The sequence below is a fragment of the Schistocerca americana genome, chromosome 1 (genome assembly GCF_021461395.2).
Source record: "Schistocerca americana isolate TAMUIC-IGC-003095 chromosome 1, iqSchAmer2.1, whole genome shotgun sequence".
Lineage (NCBI taxonomy): Eukaryota > Metazoa > Arthropoda > Insecta > Orthoptera > Acrididae > Schistocerca > Schistocerca americana.
Genome location: NC_060119.1, coordinates 785,070,386 through 785,092,157, shown reverse-complemented (window position 1 = coordinate 785,092,157; position 21,772 = coordinate 785,070,386). Strand labels below are relative to the sequence as shown.

The 21,772-nt window shown below is 43.1% G+C and overlaps 1 protein-coding gene across 1 annotated transcript in view; it reads left to right on the top strand.

The window, feature by feature from the left end:
* The window catches only part of LOC124612324 (prion-like-(Q/N-rich) domain-bearing protein 25), a 208,805-nt gene that overhangs the window by 166,610 nt on the left and 20,423 nt on the right, over positions 1-21,772 (top strand). Inside the window, exons 4-5 of the mRNA XM_047140460.1 lie at positions 4,223-4,366; positions 7,437-7,577. Coding sequence (XP_046996416.1) covers positions 4,223-4,366; positions 7,437-7,577 — 285 coding nt within the window. The remainder of the gene's footprint in view (positions 1-4,222; positions 4,367-7,436; positions 7,578-21,772) is intronic.

The following is a 21,772-nucleotide window of genomic DNA, read 5'->3' as shown; positions in this document are numbered from 1 at the left end:
TATGGACGGCGATAGAGGGAGTATAGTTCAATACTTCTGCACGTAACTTCAAACGACTTGAGCCCATGCGACGTCGAGTTGCTGCACTACGCCAGGAAAAGGAGGTCCGACACGATTTTGCGGGGTACCCACGACTTTTGTCACCTTAGTGTCGGCAGTCATAAACGTGGAAATTTACACGCGTACATTAGAAAACTGACACGTTGTCCGCACCACGTCCTGGATGTGTTTGAGGCGCCCTGTCGCAGCTGTCACACTCTGATTACGTCATCTGACGTCAGCTTTACACAAACGGCATCGCTAAAGTCTCGAATTGCTAACCGGTGCTTCGCTATAATGTAGTTTAATTGTGTCGGACAACAAATGCTGTAGCTCAGCTATCTTAGGCTGTAGTGGTAATCCGCTGATTGTTTAAACAATCATATGTCCGTGTATAATTCTGCTTCGAACATCTTATCGCTTTAGATATGGGTTAACCTGTTAAACATTTGACAATAAGGATGTGAGGAAGTAAAAGTTTGGAAAAAAGTTTGAAATTGTGCTTAAGGTTTGTTGGAAGTCGCTAAGTGCTCTTATTATGGAACACTGGATGAATGTAGTTTCACCTCCACTGTAAGCAAAATCTAGCTTCTCAGGCATCTCAATGTTTATGGTGCCGATCTCCTGAACTATGTGCCACACAATGATATAATTTTGCAGGTAAGTCCAGTGCTATTCATGGATTCTGTCTGCAAAATACGTTTCAAATAGAGCTGTTAGTTTAGAAGTACTAAAGTAAAATGTTATTCATGATATTGTGTTTTACTGTATGAACAGCAATAACGCAGTAAGCGATAAATAATTTTAATTTCGTCATTTTGAAGGGGGCGGGGGGGGGGAGGTGGCGAGAAATAGTTTCGTAAAAGTTATGTGCTCTCATTCTCAAATGCTGCATAAATATAGTATGGCTAATTTGAGCGCTGTGAGTTCTGCTTAATTTATGCGAGACATACACACTGTATCTAACCTTCATACTTGTCTTACTGTGTTAAACCTTTAACATGACATTGCACTGAGATGACAAAAGTCATAGAACAACTTTTTACAGATTGCGATAGTACCGTATACACGAGGTATAAAAGGTCTATGCATTGGCGGAAGTATCATTTCTACTCAAGTTATTCATGTGAAATGTTTCCGACTTGATTACGATCGCACGACGGGAATTAATAGACTTTGAACGCGGAATGTTAGCTAGAGCTACACGCATGGGACATTCCATTTCGGAAGTTGTTAGGGAATTAAGTATCCCGAGATACAGTCAGGAGCGAGCCGAGAATACCACATATCAGGCATTAACTCTCACCACGGACAACGCAGCTGCCGATGACCTGTGGCAGCGGCGTTTGCGTACAGTAGTTGTCAGTGCGAAAAGACAAGCAACACTGCGTGAAATAACCGCAGAAATCAATGTGGGACGTACGACGAACGTATCCGTTAAAGCAGTTCGGCGAAATTTGGCGTTAACGATGTAGCAGAGGACGACCGACGCAGGTGTCTTTGCTAACAACACGACACTGCCTGCAGCGCCTCTCCTGGGCTTGCGACCACATCGGTTGGACCCTAGACGACAGGAAAACCGTGGTCTGGTCATACGAGTCTTGCTTTCAGTTGATAATAGCTGATGGTATGGTTCGAGTGTGGCGCAGATCCCACGAAGCCGTGGACCCAAGTGGTCAACAAGGCCCTGTGCAATCTGGTGGTGACTCCACAATGGTGTGGCCTGTGTTTACACGGTGTGGACTGGGCCTCTTGATCCAACTGAACCGATCATTGACTGGAAATGGATATGTTCGATTACTTGTACACCATTTGCAGCTATCCACGGGCTCCATCTTCCAAACAACTATGGAATTTTTGTGGATGACGATGCGTCACGTCAACGGGCCAAAGTTGTTGATTAAAAGAACAATATGTACTGTTCGAGCGAATTACTTGGTCACCAAGATTGCTCGCTATGAATCCCAACGAACATTTATGGGACATAACCGAGAAGTCAGTTCGTGCACGAAATTCTGTAACAGCAACACTTTCGCAGTTGTGGACGGCTGTGAATGGAGCATGACTCAATATTTCTGCAGGGGACTTCCATCGACTTGTTGTGTCCGTGCCACATCGAGTTCCTGCAGTACGCCGTGCAAAAGGAGGGTCGACACGAAATTTGGAGGTATCCCATGACTTTTGTTACTTCAACGCATGGTCTGCGACTTAGGGGAACTGCCTCGAGTAGGAATCCTGATGCAGGACAACTCTCGAGTCTACTTTTACTCATAACATTTTACATGAGAAACTTCAGTGATTGATGAATAACATCTGTAAAATAAAAGTACTACCAAACGAACATACCTTTCTTACATGATATTCATGTTCTTGAACTTCTGGAATCTGACAGACATCATGATACCAGTTACGTTACTTGTATTCACAGCACTCTCGAAATATGGCAGTGAATCCATATATGATATTTTCTCATTGTGTGGAACCGAATATATTATAAGCCACACCTTTTTTATTTGGTAAACCAGACGAGGGGACAGAAAACAAAACAGATGCTGCTGCCACAGTGTCAAACATTTTTAACATCTTTATTGTGAATTGTCAGTAGTGTTACTCTCCAGGCTCTGCTATGTTTGTTGATGAAATCCTTGTGCCTTTCCATGGTCGATGTAGACTTCGGAGGTACCTGCCAAGAAAACTGGCGCAATACGGGTTAAGGATTGTGTGAGTCAGGACCCAGTGCTTAACACAGTGCCCGCACTGTGGTCTCTAAAAAGTTTGAAAGTTAACATCAAAATGTGAATTTATTCTTGAAACTGTCCAGCAGTTTTGTTTCTGTTTCCTTGTTGTTTAAGGAAGACTAGCACAGCGTGCGTTTAACGACTGAAAGCTTTATTACTAGATTTTTGAGAGAGGTAGGGAAGTCCACTTTTTCGGAGCATTTTAACGTTCCCGTATAAAATAATAAAAATAATAAAGTTTCTTTCATAACTCATTAAAACTGATAAATTTTTACGTAAGCAGCACTACGCCGTGGCCCTGTGAAGTCAATCTGAATAAACTGAAACATTCTTCCCTCAGGATGGTAACGCCGAATAACGCTGTCTGTGTATCTGCTCGTGAATGGCACAGTTTAGTGTAATGCTGGCCCATCTACTTTACTGGACAACATTTGTCTGAGATCTGAATTATTAGAAAAACTGACTATGCTTATTGACATAGCTGCACAGTTGGTCGTCTGGTTACTACAGAACACACGACTATCATCTGAGAAAACTTCTGAAATATTTAAATTTAAATAGATGACTGGATCGGGACTGGTAATGACGTAAGGCAAAATTATTCCTTCCTCTTTTTGTTGACTGGTAAAAATTATATTCCGAAAATCTTTTAGATTATTGATAAAGACCTGCAATCCACTATATGAGAAATTGAATATTACAAATCTGGGTCAACTGGTACTGACGAATCACAAACAGATTGAAATAGATTCGTATTAACATCTCAAACAAGTGACTTAACTACGTGCATGCCAATAAAAATAATAAAATTTACCTTACAATACATGGCTATGAACTGCGCTGCACCAGCGACAGACTGCAACTGCCCTGTGGCAGCGAGAGACTGCTACTGCCGAGACTGCTTTGACCTGCGACTCTATTGCAGCAAAGATATTTTCTGTTGCAGGCAACGCGTGAGCAATACATCGCAATTACATTTGCTCCAGCAGGGTGGTGAACCCCTTACAACATCACTTGAGTGTTTTCTGTATTGTCTTCTTGATTATTAATATTAATTATGATATTTCAGTTTTATATGTTTTAAAACACATATTGCAACTAGTTGAGGTCAATAAACAATTAATAACTTAAGATAGCATTGTTTGAAACAACAGTAAAATTTTGGAGTCTGACAGACACCATGATGCCATTTATGTTATAAAATTGTATGATACCAGTTAACGGTTGATGCACCGCAGTTTTCTTGTGTGTTTCTATTGGATGCGATCTTATACTGAATATAACGAAGGTATCAACCCTTCAACTGTCCCGACAATCACAAGTGTTCCTTACTTTTATGAGCAGTACTGTACAGCCTCTAAAAATCGGGGGGTATTTCAGATTTAAGCTTCGTCCATGCTCCGTGCTGTCACGTGTACAGTGCTGGATGTGTTCACATGTTCCAGCTGCCACAACAGTGGGCGATCCCTGCTTCCTGAACGAGCAGTGCGTTATGAACCTGAGCGAGAACTCCGTCTGCGACAGCGCCGGGCGCTGTCAGTGCCGCGAGAATGCGCACTTCGTGGAGGGGCGGTGTCATCGCACCTCAAGTAAGTGTTCCCAGCTCAGCTGCAGCTTTACTGAGACAGCTGAACAGCCAGAGGGTGACCATTTTCTTACTACCAGAGTATTCATTTCAACTGATCTCATTCCCAATTTTTTAAAATTTGAATGACGTGAGAGAGTTCGTGTTTTATGACTGGACAGTCAGAGCTCTCATTATTGCTGTATGGGAACCAGTACAAATAAGTTACTTCATTATATCTTAGATTAAGTTTTTTCTAGTATTAAGGGGTGCATTCAACATATTCTGTTTTGAAATATTTATTAATAAACTTGAGGTATCCCGGCCCTATCTGTGCACTCTGTAATAGTTATAAGATTCTTAGTCACATACTTTGTTTTGATATAATTATGTAGCAAGTCATTTCTTGGCTGAAGTTGTATGAATTCCAATGATATACAAGTGTTGCTGTAGATAATTATGTTGTAGCTATATTACTGTGATGTAGTTCAACGCGGCTGGAACGGTTAAAAACCCTTACAACTCGAGATAGCCTTGTATGCTTGAGTTAGATATGTGTAACATTCGGTTATTTGATCACGACAGTCCTTCGTATACTCAGTTAGGGTGTATGCGTCGGGATATGGAACGTCATTTCCACACTCTCTCCCTTCTTCGGTTTCTTACAAGGGAAACTCCTCATCCATCGCCCCCCCCCCCCAGCCCCCCCCCCCACCCTCTGAGATTTAGTTGTAACGGCCCAATGGACAGATGGACAGTGGACAGACCGTCAAAAACTGAACACAGATCAAGCATGAAAATAGGAAGAAGGTGTACTGAACTGTGATAAAGGAAGCAAAATAGAAAAAGAGAAAGAAAAACACGAACAGTGAACAGTCCAAGCTCAAGATGTGCAGCGTTGAGCATACGTGCGTAGCCATGGCGTTGTGGTTATGTTGTTACGGTGATGGACTGTGAAAGGGGAGATCAGCTTCATACCTCGCTCATGACAATTTTTTTTCCACAAAATTATGAACTATCCGTTCGGTCATTGACGTGTCTGTTCTCTGCGTTCTAATGTGTGTCTGGGTCGTGGTGTAACTTCCGTTTGCAACAGCGAGATATAAAAAAGAGACTTCCAGACTTACGTACCTCCTATTTGTTCTACTCAGGTACCACGTGTTATGACTGTTGCGTTCCATTTTGGAAGTTTTGACTTTTAAGTTCTCTTGTTGTAACATAGTTCACAACCGTTTATTGGTTGTTTTCACAGACAGGCCAATGACTGCATGAAAAGTTAATTTTGTGGGGAAAAAAAATGTCTGGGGATGGGGGGGGGGGGGGGGGGGAGGGGTACGAGCGATATTGGACCATTCACTCTTTCTCTTTTGCCTCTTTTTTCACAGTCCAGTACACCTTCTTCCTGTTTTCATGCTTGACCTGTGTTTAGTTTTTGACGGGCTATCCACTGGCTGGGCCGTCTGACGTCTAAATCTGAGCGGGCTGCGATGGGGAGATTCCCTTGTTAGTCACTGCGACCTCAGTACCTCTCCTCGAATATCATCATTCCATTACACGAAATCAACTGTGTCAAGTATTTTGGCTTTGCCTTTGCATAACACTAGTTCTTCTCAATTTCGGCAACACGACTCTGGAAGGAACTACATTATAATATGGATCTTATCGAAAGCCACTCTACATTCAAGACGAAATTAAAGCTTTGTCTATTATCGTCGGTGCAGCTTCCCTCTCGGCATATTTAAGCTGTTTTCTTGCTGTGCAACAGCAAACCAGTGCTCTACCACATTATTGCTTCATTCCATCTCATCTGCTAATCTTACGCTATTATTTCTCGCTGTTCTAATGATGAGTCTGCTTGTCCACATTTGATTCCTTCTCTGCTGCTGCTACATGTTTCTGTTACCTATCATTATTCCCATTCGACGAGAACTTAACGAAGATTGCTGAACACAATGTCAATAAGACTGGCGTTTCTTAAATTCCATATAATCATTTCCGTAACTGCGAATATTATTATCGTTTTTAATATCATTTACCGGTTCAATAAGGACGTCTGTTTAGGTGTAAAAGATGGTCGTTACCTTGCCTGGTGAAAGAAATGCATAAATAAATTTACAATTTTATTGCATTCTTAATCTTCTGCAACTGATGATTTATTTACTTTCGATTTCTGAGAAAGTTTGTTATTTGACAACACACCATAAAATTATTTTGGTAGCTACTGAACTTATAAGGCTCAGGACAAAACTACTTCTTCTTTTGCACTTTCGGGATCGGGCTTTAACACTTGGAATATCAAGCGGATGCGGGGCGGTACTTTATGCCCACCTCTCCATTATCTAGTCATCTACCTTATATTTTAAAATTTTGAAAAATAATTTTTAGTGTCTTTAAAGACAATTTCAGCCAGATTCCCTAATTGTTTGAAAATTTTCAGTAAAACCATACCCAAAAATTTAAGTCATAATAGTGCATGTGACTTTTCACAACAGTTGTATTCATATTTACAGGTTCAGGATTCTTCTTACACGTCTATATGTCTGTAAGAATTGTGGTGTGAATAAAAGAGAACAATAATAATGGAAATTTGTATAAGTAAAAAAAATAAACTTGTGGTGGCCTATCATCCCTTGGTTATGGAAAATACGTAGGCATTGCTAAGATTGTTCTAAAAGATATTTCGAGTTCTGAACTCTACTTACACATCAGTACCTATTTAAAAACGTGTTGTTAATGAAAGTTAACAACAATTAATATTTTTTAAATTTTGTATGATACGCATAAAGTTCCCCCCTCTCGCTTGACAGTACATGTTATGGAAAATGAGTTGGTATTGCTGGATTAACCCGTTCCGTCTTCACAGTTTATCTGCCAATCTCTGCTTACATCTCCCTAAAACTTTTCTATCAGTGGTGCTATGATTTAGTGATAACTTGTGAAATTTTTTATTAAGTATGTGTAAAGTACGCAACTTACACTTAATTGGACATTCGGTTGGTTCTGTTTGCAACTGTTATTGTATTTTCTGCTTTGAATGTTTAAAGTACTTGACTTTCGCCTTAACGCCTAATGTTCGGCCCTTGTGTCTTTTTCAGGGGCTGGCGAGTCCTGCCGTGTGAGTAACGACTGTCACATTGACAATCCAAACGTGATGCTGAGCTGCCTCTATCAGGTCTGTGTGTGTCCCCAGCAGTACAGACCTGTTAACAATGGCTCTGACTGTGTTCGCACATTGGGTTAGTTTATTGATAATTACGTTACTTAATTACGTAAAGCGCACAAAGAAAGTGGTTCCTTATTCTCTGTGTAGGCTGGGTTTGTTTCCAAGACCTTACATTTCAGAAGCAAATGTCAACAAAATTTACAATGCTTAAATATATACAGGGTGTTTTGTAATTAATAGCTGCCACGCGGAGTGGCCGCGCGGTTTGAGGCGCCGTGTCACGAATGGTCCTTTAGGAACTCACACAAACATTTAATTAATAGCGTAAACGCACACAGTTGAAAGCACATATACTAGAAGCAAAAAGTCTCAGTAAACATGGACTCTAAAACGTATATCTGACGAACTATGGACAATTCACCTTTTGATACTGTGAAATAAGTCTCTTCCATTGCAACCCCTGTGCTGTTCATATTTTGGGAACAGGTAGTATGGAGCAAAAGAAAAAAAGAAAACAAATCCAGTAAAATTGGCTCTAAAGTGCATACTTCAAAAGCTATCAGCACTTATTCATCTTCGATACTCTGAAACAAATCTCTTCTATTGCAAGCTCTTTGCTTTTCATAGTTTTGGAACAGGTAGAATGGACCGAAACAAGAAAAAAACGTCCAGCAAACATGCGCTCTAAAGTGCATACCTTAAGAGGTATGAGCACTTGTTCAGCAGAAGAGATGCACTTCACAATAGCGAAGATGACGAAGTTCTCGTAGCTCTGAAGGCAAGCACTTTAGGGACTATGTTTGCTGAGACTTTTTGCCTTGAGTATTGCGTACTTTCATCTATATGCGTTTTCATAATTGATTATAGTCTAACCGTCCTTCTTAGACTTCCGTGCCTCAATCCGTAAAAACGAAACCCTTATAGGTCACTTTGTTGTCTGCCTGTTTCTTTGTCTGCCCTACTGTTAAAAATTCTTTTTATCAGGAACGGGTAAACATATCAAGCTAAAATTTATGTCACATACTCAATTCTATGATCGCTCGGCAATAAAATATTAAAGCTTCTAGGTCAATGCAACAAAAAGCTACAACCATTTTTGTCACATATTTTAATACTCACCAACTCACACATCAAAACCCGTAGGGTGCTTCCCGTTGGCCTGGAACCATGAAATTTGTCTAAGAGGAAGATTCCACAGTGAAACCATAAGAAAAAAATCTGAAAACCGTAAATCTGTAATTATATCACATGAAAAAAATTGTTTTTCATCTCTTGTGTGAGTGTCTGTATCTTATATGAGTATCTTTTAAGACCCCTTTTACTCGCCCATTTGATAAGACCCGTTTATCTCAGGAATGTTTAGACATATGAAGCCGAAATTTATGCCACTATCTGAGGTCTATGGTCCCTTGGCGATATAGTAAATGTTTGCTTCCAAGTCAGTGCAATCAAAATGTACAGCCATTTATGTCTCGCAAACTCACTCATCAAAACCTATAGGTTCCGTTAATCTATAATGATGAAATTTCGAAAGAAGTAAGATTTCACAGTATAAGTAAAGAAAAAATCCGAAAATAGTTAATCTGTAATTATGTCACAAGAATAAAATTTTTCTCCTGTCATTTGTAATCCGACGGCAACCTCAATTTAAAATAATCGATAGTTCTGCATTCAGGCAAACTGGGTCGCAATGGTAAAAGTCAAACATCAGGCAAGGAATGACTGTGTTGCTGAAATGACACGCTCCGGAATTTATTCATCATCAGATATCCAGGAGCGATTACTACGTTTCAAGTTACATGTGATACAAACATCAGCAGACAGAACCAGTCAGCCTGAATGGAGAACTATCGATTATTATAATAATGGTCGCCTCTTTTCTCCATGACTTCATGTCACATTAATGTTATTGAACTTGAAATATTCTCGAAAATCTTGGAATCGCTGGGACTGATATCTTGCCAGGATCAGTGTCGACGACAAGCAAAAATGGTGGAGATCCTCGATTCCCAGACTGGATGGAGTGGCCACATACATAATTAAATTTGTACGGAACAATCAGTGCGCGTGTCCTACTCACAACTCGGCGTTTTTTTGTCTTCCTCTCAGACGACGAGTAAAAGGTCTGACGTTTGTCAGCTACGCGACAAACCTCGCCTACTGGAGAGTTCTCTTTCCAGTGGCATTCTAACACTAATTCGATAGATGATTAATGGTTATCTGCCCCTGTTCTTCACAAGCACTGTGTGGCCAGTGCACCACACGAATGTCTGACTGCCACAGAAACTCAGAAATGAGAGATACTAACCCAAGGACTCGTACTATTGAAAAACAAATCTACTTAAGTGGTCAAGGCAACAGGCCCTGCTGTAGTTCCAGTTACGCATTAAACTGGATCCGCTATGGAATTTGGCATTTTTCTACCTCATATTCATCGAGAATCTGTTGAACAGTGAACGACAATGCGTAACTGGAGAAAAGCGCAGTCACTCCTTTTTTCAAAAAGGGTGATAGATCGGATTCTCAGAATTAGAGCCAAATATCGCTTACGTACATCTGTTGGTGGATCCCAGAGCTCAAATACGGTATGCGTAATGTAACCACACCCCATGTTCGATATCAAAGTGAAGTAATCATTTACAGACGGCAGGTGGCAGCACTGGCAGTGGAGAGTACATAAAGCGTGTTGAAAGGGGGGGGGGGGGATGTGGAAAGCAGTGGAGTCGTTGTCGTAATGCGGAAACGGAACAATTTATCTGATGTCCAAAAGGCATTGGCTTTCGCCAGAAGCGTGGAAGAATTTCCGAAACGACTAGCTTCGTAAACTGTTCGCGGGCCGCCGTGGTTAAAGCACAAAATAGCAAAATTGTTCTATTCAAAACTGACGCCGCACTGCGGGCCATATTTGACAGGCGTGAACCACGGTTGCGGAGATATGTACAGTCGAATAGACATACAGCCGTTGAGTAACTGACCACCCAGATGAACCAATGGGCTATCATCAGTGTCTCCTCAACGACCGTTCAGCGAATGTTGCTATGTACAGATGTTTGCGGCAGGAGCCTGATTCATGGAGACACGCTGACTGCTGTTCATCGATGGCGAAGACTGGAATTTGCGCGCCGCTACCGCAAATGGACGTCCATAGAGAGGCGACAGGTAGCCTTTTCAAATGAATCATGTTTCATACCACATCCGACAGATGGTCGTTGGCGTGTTGGCGTGGAACGTCTGAAAGCAAAGGGTACAGGACCGAGGGGGAAGCGTTAGGGTCGGGGGAATGTTTTCATGCCGTTTCCTGGGTAATCTCATCATTCTGGAAAGCACAGTGGATCAACAAAAGAATGTATCTATCCTTCGGGGCGATATGCTCTCCTACATGTAATTTGTTTCTCCTTAGTACGATTGCATCTACCAGAAGGACAATGCAACGTGTCACAAAACGCCCAGTGTACATATAGGATGAGTTTAACGGGGATGAGTACTGTATGGGATGAGTTTAACGTACTCCCTTGGCCACCAAACTTCCCGAATTTAAGCCCAATCGAAGATCTACAGGCCCACCTCGATCGGGCTGTTGGCGCAATGGATGTTCAACCGAGAAATCTAGCACAGCCGAGCACGGCACTGGAGTACACGTTGCTCCACATCCCAGTCGGTACCTTCCAGGAATTCATTGATTACTTCCTGCTCGTCTCGCAGAGATTCACGCAGCAAAAGGTGGACATTCAGGTTTTTGAATTTACAATGAAATGAATACTCATAGCTGCATACAGGCGTTGATATAAGTCAACGGGGACAGTAGAAAATATGTGCCCCGACCGGGACTCGAACCTGGGATCTCCTGCTTATCTGGCAGACCTCTATCCGTTTTTTTTCTTTTTTCTTTTATGTTCGATATTGTTCGTTGCGTTTGGTCTGGGCGGACGTCACATGACATCAGTTCATGTTGATCCTTCATTCCTTTACTCAATTTTTTTTTTTTATTACAGAGGACAATCAGCCCTCTGACCGAACACGCTGAGCTACCGTGCCGGTTCCATCTGAGCCACCGAGGACACAGAAGATATTGCGACTGCAGGGACTTATCTCTGGCACGCCTCCCGTGAGATCCACATTCCCAACTTATTGTAAAAAAAAAAAAAAAAAAAAATTGGTTCAAATGGCTCTGAGCACTATGGGTCTTAACTTCTGAGGTCATCAGTCCCCTAGAACTTAGAACTAATTAAACCTAACTAACCTAAGGACATCACACACATCCATGCCCAAGGCAGGATTCGAACCTGCGACCGTAGCGGTCGCGCGGTTCCAGACTGTAGCGCCTAGAACCGCACGGCCACTCCAGCCGGCAACTTATTGTCCCTCACTGTATTCATAGTGCCCCTGCCCATTATACTCATTACTCGTGGCTTTACCGCCTATGTCCGTAAGAGATCGCACACTGATGGTCAAATGGCCGGTGAGCCTTAACTATATTTAGATGGTATCTATTCTTTCGGACATGTCCGAAAGAACAGATACCATCTTCATATATATTAAGTTTTTTGACAGGCGGTCACATTAATGTGACTGGACAGTGCATTATGACCTTTCTAGAGGAATCCAACAACCTCTCCAAGAATGAGCACAATTTGAGGAAAAAGTCACTCGTCAGAAGCCCAGGAAGCTTCATTCATTCACGACATGGTGCTAACAACATGTGTAGGTGGACAGGTAGATTACGTCTTCCTAGATTTCCACAAGGCCTTAGCCACTGCGCAACATTTTCAGCTACCAACAAACGTATGATCGTACGGAGTATCACTGCAAATATGTAATTAGCCGCCGGCCGGAGTAGCCTAGCGGTTCTAGGCGCTACAGTCCGGAGCCGCGCGACCGCTACGGTCGCAGGTTCGAATCCTGCCTCGGGCATGGACGTGTGTGATGTCCTTAGGTTAGTTAGGTTTAAGTAGTTCTAAGTTCTAGGGGACTGATGACCATAGCAGTTAAGTCCCATAGTGCTCAGAGCCATTTTTTTTGTAATTAGCCCGATGAATGTTTGTCTAATAGCACGCAGTACACTGTATTGAACGGCGAATATTAAACATAAAATAGCGGGAGCATCGGTTATGCATCGAGGAAGTTCAGTAGAACTTCTGATGTTCTCAGTATACGTAAACGATTTCTCACTTAGGATCCGCTGCAGTATGTGGCTGTGTCGACGACACTGTTGTACACAGTAAAGTATTGTTGTTTGGCGATCGTAAGGAATTACAGAAAGACTTACACAAAATTTCACTTTGGTTGTGGCCGCTCTCATTAAATGTGAATAAGCGTAAGATCATGCATATAACACAGCGAAACCGACAGTTCCCAATTTTAAAATATGTGGTCGACGTATTGAGCACGTCGCGCCATTTCGTAAGAATATAGGTGTAATACTAAGCAGCAGTACGAAACAAGACAATCAAATAAAAATCGATGTTAGGAAAGATTGATGAAAGACAGACTTGTTGCAAGAGTTCTGGAAAACCATAGTACACCTCTAAATGAAATTGCGTACATGCGCCACGGCCACAGTCCGGTGGCAGTGAGGCTGCTGCGCAGTTCGCCAACAGCAAGAAAAAAAAGTTCGAATGGCAGTGTCGTTTGGGAGACCCCAAGGAAGGGACAGGTTCTGCTGCCTTGCTGATGTGCGAGAATCGTGTCTTAACAGTTGGGGGTAAGATAGCGGCGGCGGGTAGACACGTTTTAGCCGCTGCTAAGAACTGTTCGCTCTGGGCCACCCAGGGGCGTACAGCGGAGGAGAAGTTGGGTGAGGGGTGAGGGCAGGGGGAGGGGGCAACACAGCAGAAACAGCTGTGCCCGCCCTCAAGAGAAAATTCAAGAAGGCTGTCCCTAGAGAAAGCGCTGCGCCATTCTGCGCCCCAAGGCTACGACTACTACTCTCATTACTAACCTCGTGCAAACACGTGTGCTCCAGCTCGTGCATTATGTCGAGACTTTTTAACATTCAAACTCCTTCAGACATGTTGTCAATGAATATTTTGTCCATAAAGGGCGTTGTCCTCGATGGTGAGTGTTCATCGGAGGTGAGGGTATCATCTGGAGTGCCCCAGGGAAGTGTGGTAGGTCCGCTGTTGTTTTCTATCTACATAAATGATCTTTTGGATAGGGTGGATAGCAATGTGCGGCTGTTTGCTGATGATGCTGTGGTGTACGGGAAGGTGTCGTCGTTGAGTGACTGTAGGAGGATACAAGATGACTTGGACAGGATTTGTGATTGGTGTAAAGAATGGCAGCTAACTCTAAATATAGATAAATGTAAATTAATGCAGATGAATAGGAAAAAGAATCCTGTAATGTCTGAATAATCCATTGAGAGTGTAGCGTTTAACACAGTCACGTCGATTAAATATTTGGGCGTAACATTGCAGAGAGATATGAAGTGGGAGAAGCATGTAATGACAGTTGTGGGGAAGGCGGATAGTCGTCTTCGGTTCATTGGTAGAATTTTGGGAAGATGTGGTTCATCTGTAAAGGAGACCGCTTATAAAACACTAATACGACCTATTCTTGAGTACTGCTCGAGCGTTTGGGATCCCTATCAGGTGAGATTGAGGGAGGACATGATGATATGATTAGATTAGATTCGATTAGATTAATACTTGTTCCACAGATCATGAATACTACATTTCGTAATGATATAGAATGTGTCATTTTAATGAAAGATTTCTTTACATACCGTGATTCACTTTCTTTGCAACAATTTTTTACTCTCTCTCTCTCTCTCTCTCTCTCTCTCACACACACACACACACACACACACACACACAAACACACACACTCAGTCTTTTTTTTTTTTTATTTGTTTGTTGAGCTCGACTATTGGCGAGGCACGAAAACGTTCGTCAATGATTTTCTTAGTTTTGAGTACACTTACGAAAGATATATAAAAAGAACTATGAGAGTTACTGATTTATGAAGCTTAGTTTGCAGTCAGTTCTGAGCATTATTAGTAACTACGCTCCAGTCCCTAAAGCCAGTTACAGAATGTGAATCAGACGGATTACGTATTCCAGGCCGTAGCAGCCGCGTCTTTGAGACGCCAGCTATGGTCACTTCCCAGCCCGCTGTAGGATCACATCGGTTCGTCTTCTTCCTGCTGGTAATGTAACTGAGATTTGGCAACAAGGCAAGGTATATTTGGCAACTCTGTGATCGACGAGTTACTTCCTGGTGTGCACGTAATTAAGCCTCAAAGGTCACTTGATTTTTCCTGTCATTTCCATTGAGTAAACTCAGTTATTATTAACGCTTGAGCTGTAACAAAAGATTGTAAATTTCCGGTTTTCAGCCCAGGAAAGTCGTTGCACGTGAAAATCGCATCTAATCTCGTCCTTTTTAAATTGCGGTTTACGAGTTCTAGCCACTACTAGTCTCGTAGGAGGAGACCTAGACGCCTGCCTCTTCCCTAGCTCAGTGGAAACGTGCTAACCTCAGAGAAAGCGTCTGTTATGGTTTGCAGTTCCAGTCTTGCTGACTGTAACGTTTTTATCCCTTCTGTGAAAGAGCTACAAGCAGTCAGATCACACATCAATAAGGGAATCGCAAGACAATACTTTCGGCTCATAGTGCAATGGTGAAAAACTTACAATGCTGCACAACAGGTAACGCCTCTTTCCGCTGCTGACAAACAGATTTTGGGTTTCTAGGAATACATAACTTTATTTATGAAATGCCACATTTGCATACTACTTGGGTATGACACAGCATACCAATCAAACACAGACCCAATCGAAATCTAAGTGATTAGTATTTTACTAATTCGTGCCAATAGAGGCACGCTTGTGTACAGATACTCAGTTTTATTGAAACAGACTTTCGTCGTAAGGTTATCGTGGGTAGTTTTATTTTATTTCTTATAATACAGTGCACAATTTTCGTACGGGTTCTTTTAGTGTTGTTAAAACATTAGTTAACATGGGAGAGACATTAATCATCAACGATATATGCGAACTCTCTGATGTTATCTATAACAGTCTAACAATGCACATGCAGTTTATTGATTACATGCATGTAGAAAACTTGTTCTGAGTTAAAGCTGTCAAACAAGGTTTTATGAAGAATAAAATGCCACTGCCACACGACAGCTAATGTAGAAAATACTTTTCTGACGTATTTTGGCACGATGCGCTATTCCTATACATAATACAAAAGTTTCGAGATGCATCTGCAGCCTGGCCATCTACACTCCTGGAAATGGAAAAAAGAACACATTGACACCGGTGTGTCAGACCCACCATACTTGCTCCGGACACTGCGAGAGGGCTGTACAAGCAATGATCACACGCACGGCACAGCGGACACACCAGGAACCGCGGTGTTGGCCGTCGAATGGCGCTAGCTGCGCAGCATTTGTGCACCGCCGCCGTCAGTGTCAGCCAGTTTGCCGTGGTACACGGAGCTCCATCGCAGTCTTTAACACTGGTAGCATGCCGCGACAGCGTGGACGTGAACCGTATGTGCAGTTGACGGACTTTGAGCGAGGGCGTATAGTGGGCATGCGGGAGGCCGGGTGGACGTACCGCCGAATTGCTCAACACGTGGGGCGTGAGGTCTCCACAGTACATCGATGTTGTCGCCAGTGGTCGGCGGAAGGTGCACGTGCCCGTCGACCTGGGACCGGACCGCAGCGACGCACGGATGCACGCCAAGACCGTAGGATCCTACGCAGTGCCGTAGGGGACCGCACCGCCACTTCCCAGCAAATTAGGGACACTGTTGCTCCTGGGGTATCGGCGAGGACCATTCGCAACCGTCTCCATGAAGCTGGGCTACGGTCCCGCACACCGTTAGGCCGTCTTCCGCTCACGCCCCAACATCGTGCAGCCCGCCTCCAGTGGTGTCGCGACAGGCGTGAATGGAGGGACGAATGGAGACGTGTCGTCTTCAGCGATGAGAGTCGCTTCTGCCTTGGTGCCAATGATGGTCGTATGCGTGTTTGGCGCCGTGCACGTGAGCGCCACAATCAGGACTGTATACGACCGAGGCACACAGGGCCAACACCCGGCATCATGGTGTGGGGAGCGATCTCCTACACTGGCCGTACACCACTGGTGATCGTCGAGGGGACACTGAATAGTGCACGGTACATCCAAACCGTCATCGAACCCATCGTTCTACCATTCCTAGACCGGCAAGGGAACATGCTGTTCCAACAGGACAATGCACGTCCGCATGTATCCCGTGCCACCCAACGTGCTCTAGAAGGTGTAAGTCAACTACCCTGGCCAGCAAGATCTCCGGATCTGTCCCCCATTGAGCATGTTTGGGACTGGATGAAGCGTCGTCTCACGCGGTCTGCACGTCCAGCACGAACGCTGGTCCAACTGAGGCGCCAGGTGGAAATGGCGTGGCAAGCCGTTCCACAGGACTACATCCAGCATCTCTACGATCGTCTCCATGGGAGAATAGCAGCCTGCATTGCTGCGAAAGTTGGATATACACTGTACTAGTGCCGACATTGTGCATGCTCTGTTGCCTGTGTCTATGTGCCTGTGGTTCTGTCAGTGTGATCATGTGATTTATCTGACCCCAGGAATGTGTCAATAAAGTTTCCCCTTCCTGGGACAATGAATTTACGGTGTTCTTATTTCAATTTCCAGGAGTGTATTAAACCTGAAAAGAACAAAATGTCGCAGAAGTTAGCCCTTTTTCCACTTGCGACTATTTTGGGTTGAGAAGTGAAGGGAATTATATTCAAAGTTCCATTAGATCGATAACTTCAGCAGACATCAGTATGGCGTTTTAAAAAATGTAGCAGTTAATGACCCACACGCTTACCGTGACGCTACAACACCTCCATAACTCAACAAGAATTCCTCCAGAACTTGCGCATTGCACAGTGCTGTGAGATAATGCATATGGCCGGATCTAGACTTCTGAGGGACTGACAGTTACAGCTTTTCCTTTGCACTGCACGACGTTGTTAACAAACAAATAGCGCAATAGAGTAGCGCAAGTCGAAAGGAACACTTCCTGTTTAAATTTCTGCATCCTACACTGTTGGCAGTTCTGTGTAGGTGTCAGTTACGTGATTTTATTTCGGTGATTACAAAAGAGTCGAATGTATGCACTGGGTAGCCGAGGCAGCTAGTTCATGGTGATTCGGTCAACCAAGTAAATGAATGTACTGAACATGCTGCAAACCACAACAGGGAGTCTGTGTGTCAGAATTCTCATCCAGTGAGGCGCAACATTGTTATGATAGAATAATGATTGAATGCGAAGGGAATTTGGTGGTCTCTTGGGTTGATGCTAGCTTCATATACCTATGGTCTGGGTTCGATTCCAACTTCTACAAATTATTTTTGATAAGGAGAGAAAGATTCTGTTCTCTTCTGGCTACGCCAAGTGAACAAGGTATAATGGCATTGTGGTCTGAAATTAATGTTAAACATGATATTCCTTCTCTACCAAGTAGACGTTAGGTTGAACCACAATCGAGTCAAGAGTCGCGTCACGTAGAAACTCTATCAGCAGTAACCGTTCTTATACTAGTTATTTATTTCTAGTGACGAAAGAAACGCAACGTAGGGTCACAGGACACTTATTCCATCTTTTATTTGAGCTTCTGTATGTCGCTAAAATTGGTTCTGATCTGGGAATGCAACTCAGACCGCCCTTAACGCGGAATTTGATCCTTTTGTGACAATACAGCTCGACTGTAATTTGTTGTTTGTTCAAAACTGCAGATTCCTCAACACCTCCACATATTGCGCGTGAAAGGGTTCGAATCCTGGCCCGGCACTAAAGCTTTCATTATGTATTATGAAGCTCTAGCATGAGAACACCTATCTGCTGGTGGGTAATAATTTTGGTTTTTAATGTATTTTCATTCGTTGTCAACACTAACGGTATCTGTCGTTTTTGAGTCCCAGTGAGACACAGAACTGTTTGCGAAATCATTGTAAATTCAAGGATGTTATGCTGAGCTGCTGGTGGAGAAAAATTCGGCAGCTGACGTCTCTTTGTATGCAGTCAACAACGATATGTGTGAGGCTCGATTCCCAGTCAGCACTGAACTCATCGTCATATTATTTCTAGTTCAAACATGCTCACATGTCGCTGCTGGTGTAACAAACCCATTTTTAACGTTCGTTTTCTCTAGAATATAACAGCGATAGGTGCGAGGTTGGAGTCCTGGGAAAGAAAAAATTAATGTTTCGTCTCGTCATTTCAGTTAAAACATCTAGCTACTGCCGAGAAAATACGATATGTCACAGTTGATTGTGCTTCGATGACAATCCAATTAGGTTCTGAGTTCGAATCCCTGTCCAACACAAAGCTTTACCTCACGGCATTTCAAGTAAGTTACTTGTGAAGAAGCAATATTTAACATCTCTCGTAGTTCGTTTAACAAGGACAATAGATGCCGGGTATGAATTGGTGTCCGTTAACTAATACTGTCTAAAATCGATGTATATCACTCTCTGTATGCCTAGTCAGGAATGACTGTTAGTTTCCGTCAGTCACGAAGTCTTTGCTTAGTCTGCATGACCTGGGTTTGAATCCATATGCAGAACGAGACGGTTCGTCGTGTCATTTGAAGTTCATACATATTCTCAACTAGCTGCTAGTGATAACTCAAATTTTTATTGTCATTTTGTGTTAAATAATAAGTACGGTATGTTATTTTGAAGAGGAAATCATGAATACGACGAACTTACTACGTGAATTGCCTATCTGACGTAATAATGAGAGTGGTAACATTTCGTGTATATCATTTATTGTAATAAATGTGAACTACAAGCCTGAAGAACCGTCTTATCTGTGATAAGATGTTCTCTGATATTTGTAGTACCTTGGTATTACTTTACATCTTGAGTTATTGCGATGCAGGGCAGTGTTTTCTAGTGGTGACTTGTTGGAACCATTTTCAATAGTCAAACGACTGTATCGAGGGGCGATTAGAGGACCTGTTAGACAGCTGCGCTGTGTGGGTTGCATTCGAATCAGGCGAAATGGAATTCAGGTCGTTCGGATACTTTTGAGCACGACTGTACATGTACACACAAAAGATGATTACAACTTCAGAAAAATCGGAAGACTTAGTCAAGAGATAGAGCTCCACAAATTGAACAAGTGTACACCGCATTGGTCCAGCCCTAGCCCGTATGCAAGCAGTTATTCGGGTTGGCGCTGGTTGACAGCGTTGTTGAATGTACTCCCTTGGAATATCGTGCCAGTCCTGTGCAATTGGCGCATTACATTGTGAAAATCTTTAGCTGGTTGGAGGACCCTGCCTATAATGCCCCAAATTTCTCAATTGGGGTGAGATTCGGCCTCGTTGCTGACAAACGTAGGGTTCCACAAGCACGAAGGCAAGCAGTAGGAGCTCTCGTTTTGTGCAGGCGGGCATTATGTTGCTAAAATATAAGGCCAGGATGGTTTGCCTTGAAGGGCAACTAAACTGGGCGCAGAGTATCGTCGACGTACAGCTGTGCTGTAAGGGTGTCGCGGATGACGTCTAAAGGGGTCCTGCTTGAAGTGAAATGGCACTTCTGACCTTCAATCGGGTGTACGGCGGGTGACAGTCAGCCTGGTATCCCAAGTGGAGTAGAATTGTCTTCATTGATGAGTCCTGCTTGAAACTGAGGCCCGATGCATAGCAGAAACGTGTATGAAGACCCACGTTGGGATACCATCCTGACTGTCGGCCGCCATACGGCCCTACAATCGTGAGTGCCATTTCATTCCATAGCAGGATCTCATTGGTTGTCATCTGCGGCATCCTTGCGGAACAGCGGTACGTCGACGATAATCTGCAACCTATTTTATTGCAGTTCGTGGCAAGTCATCCTGAGTTTACATTTCAGTACATGGCGATAACCTCTACTGCTTGTCTGCCTTGGCCAGCAAGATCACCAGATCTCCCCCCAGTTGAGAACGTTCTGTGTATTATGGACACGGTCCTCCCACCAGCTTGGGGTTTTGACAATCTAATGCGCCAGTCGGACAGAATTTGGCACGATATCCCTCAGGAGGAGATCCAACAACTCTACCAATCAATAAACTCTCCGTCCGAACAGGTCTTGGAAGGCCCAACCGTACCGACCGGCCGCCGTGTCATCCTCAGCCCGCATGCGTCACTAGATGCGGATATGACCTGCATGTGGTCAGCACAGCGCTCTCCCGGCCGTATGTCAGTTTACGAGACCGGAGCCTCAATCAAGTAGCTCCTCAGTTTGCCTCACAAGGGCTAAGTGCACCCCGCTTGACAACAGCGCTCGGCAGACCGGATCGTCACCCATCCACATGCTAGCCCACCACGACAGGCTTAACTTCGGTGATCTTACGGGAACCTGTGTTACAACTACGGCAAGACCGTTAGTCTACCAATCAATTCAGCCAAATAAATGTTTGCATAAGAGCCAGAAGTGGACCAGAGCGTTCCTGACCAGCTCAATTTTTGAAGCTCATTCTCTTGAACAAATCATCCAATTTTCGTTAAAATGGTATGCAAATGTTTGTCTGTACACGTACATAACATCTACTGATTTCCATGCCATTCAGATAATTCCTTCGTTGTGCACCATTCTTTATTCTTAGAGTATACATGTATATATAAAACCATTTTATATAATAATTATATTTCCATATTATGTTGAAGCTCATCTTTGTTTTCAAATACACGATGATATGTAATATAATCTGGCAGAATTTTAAAAATCTCGGCATACTTTCAGTAGCACTAAAAATTATAAATGCCTAATTGTTTCCTGGAAATGGTAAGGCAAAACTGTATACAAGCACTGTTCAAAATGTTCACATGTGTGTGAGATCTTATGGGACTTAACTGCTAACGTCATCAGTCCCTACGCTTACACACTACTTAACCTAAATTATCCCAAGGACAAACACACACACCCATAAAAGAATTGTTAGCTCAATGTTTTGTACGGGAGCCATTATGCGATTACCAGTTCGTGGATACAACTGTCTTTACTCCCAGTGTTAAATGACTAATTTTCAAATTTTGTAAAGATTTCTAAATCTACATGTTCCATTTATTCTTGATTTAGAACTAGTTACCGATTTCTGCAGCAGTGTCCGGCCGAATTAGTGAAGCAATTGAGACACTATACTCATATTCCGATAGATGTTTTAAATCCTCCTCCAACCTTCCATATTTTGGTTTTCAATGCGTCCCGGCTTCGTTTGACACGAATGTCAGGACGCTTTCCTAGAAATGTACTCCGTGGCTTCTTAGCCCACATACTTGTC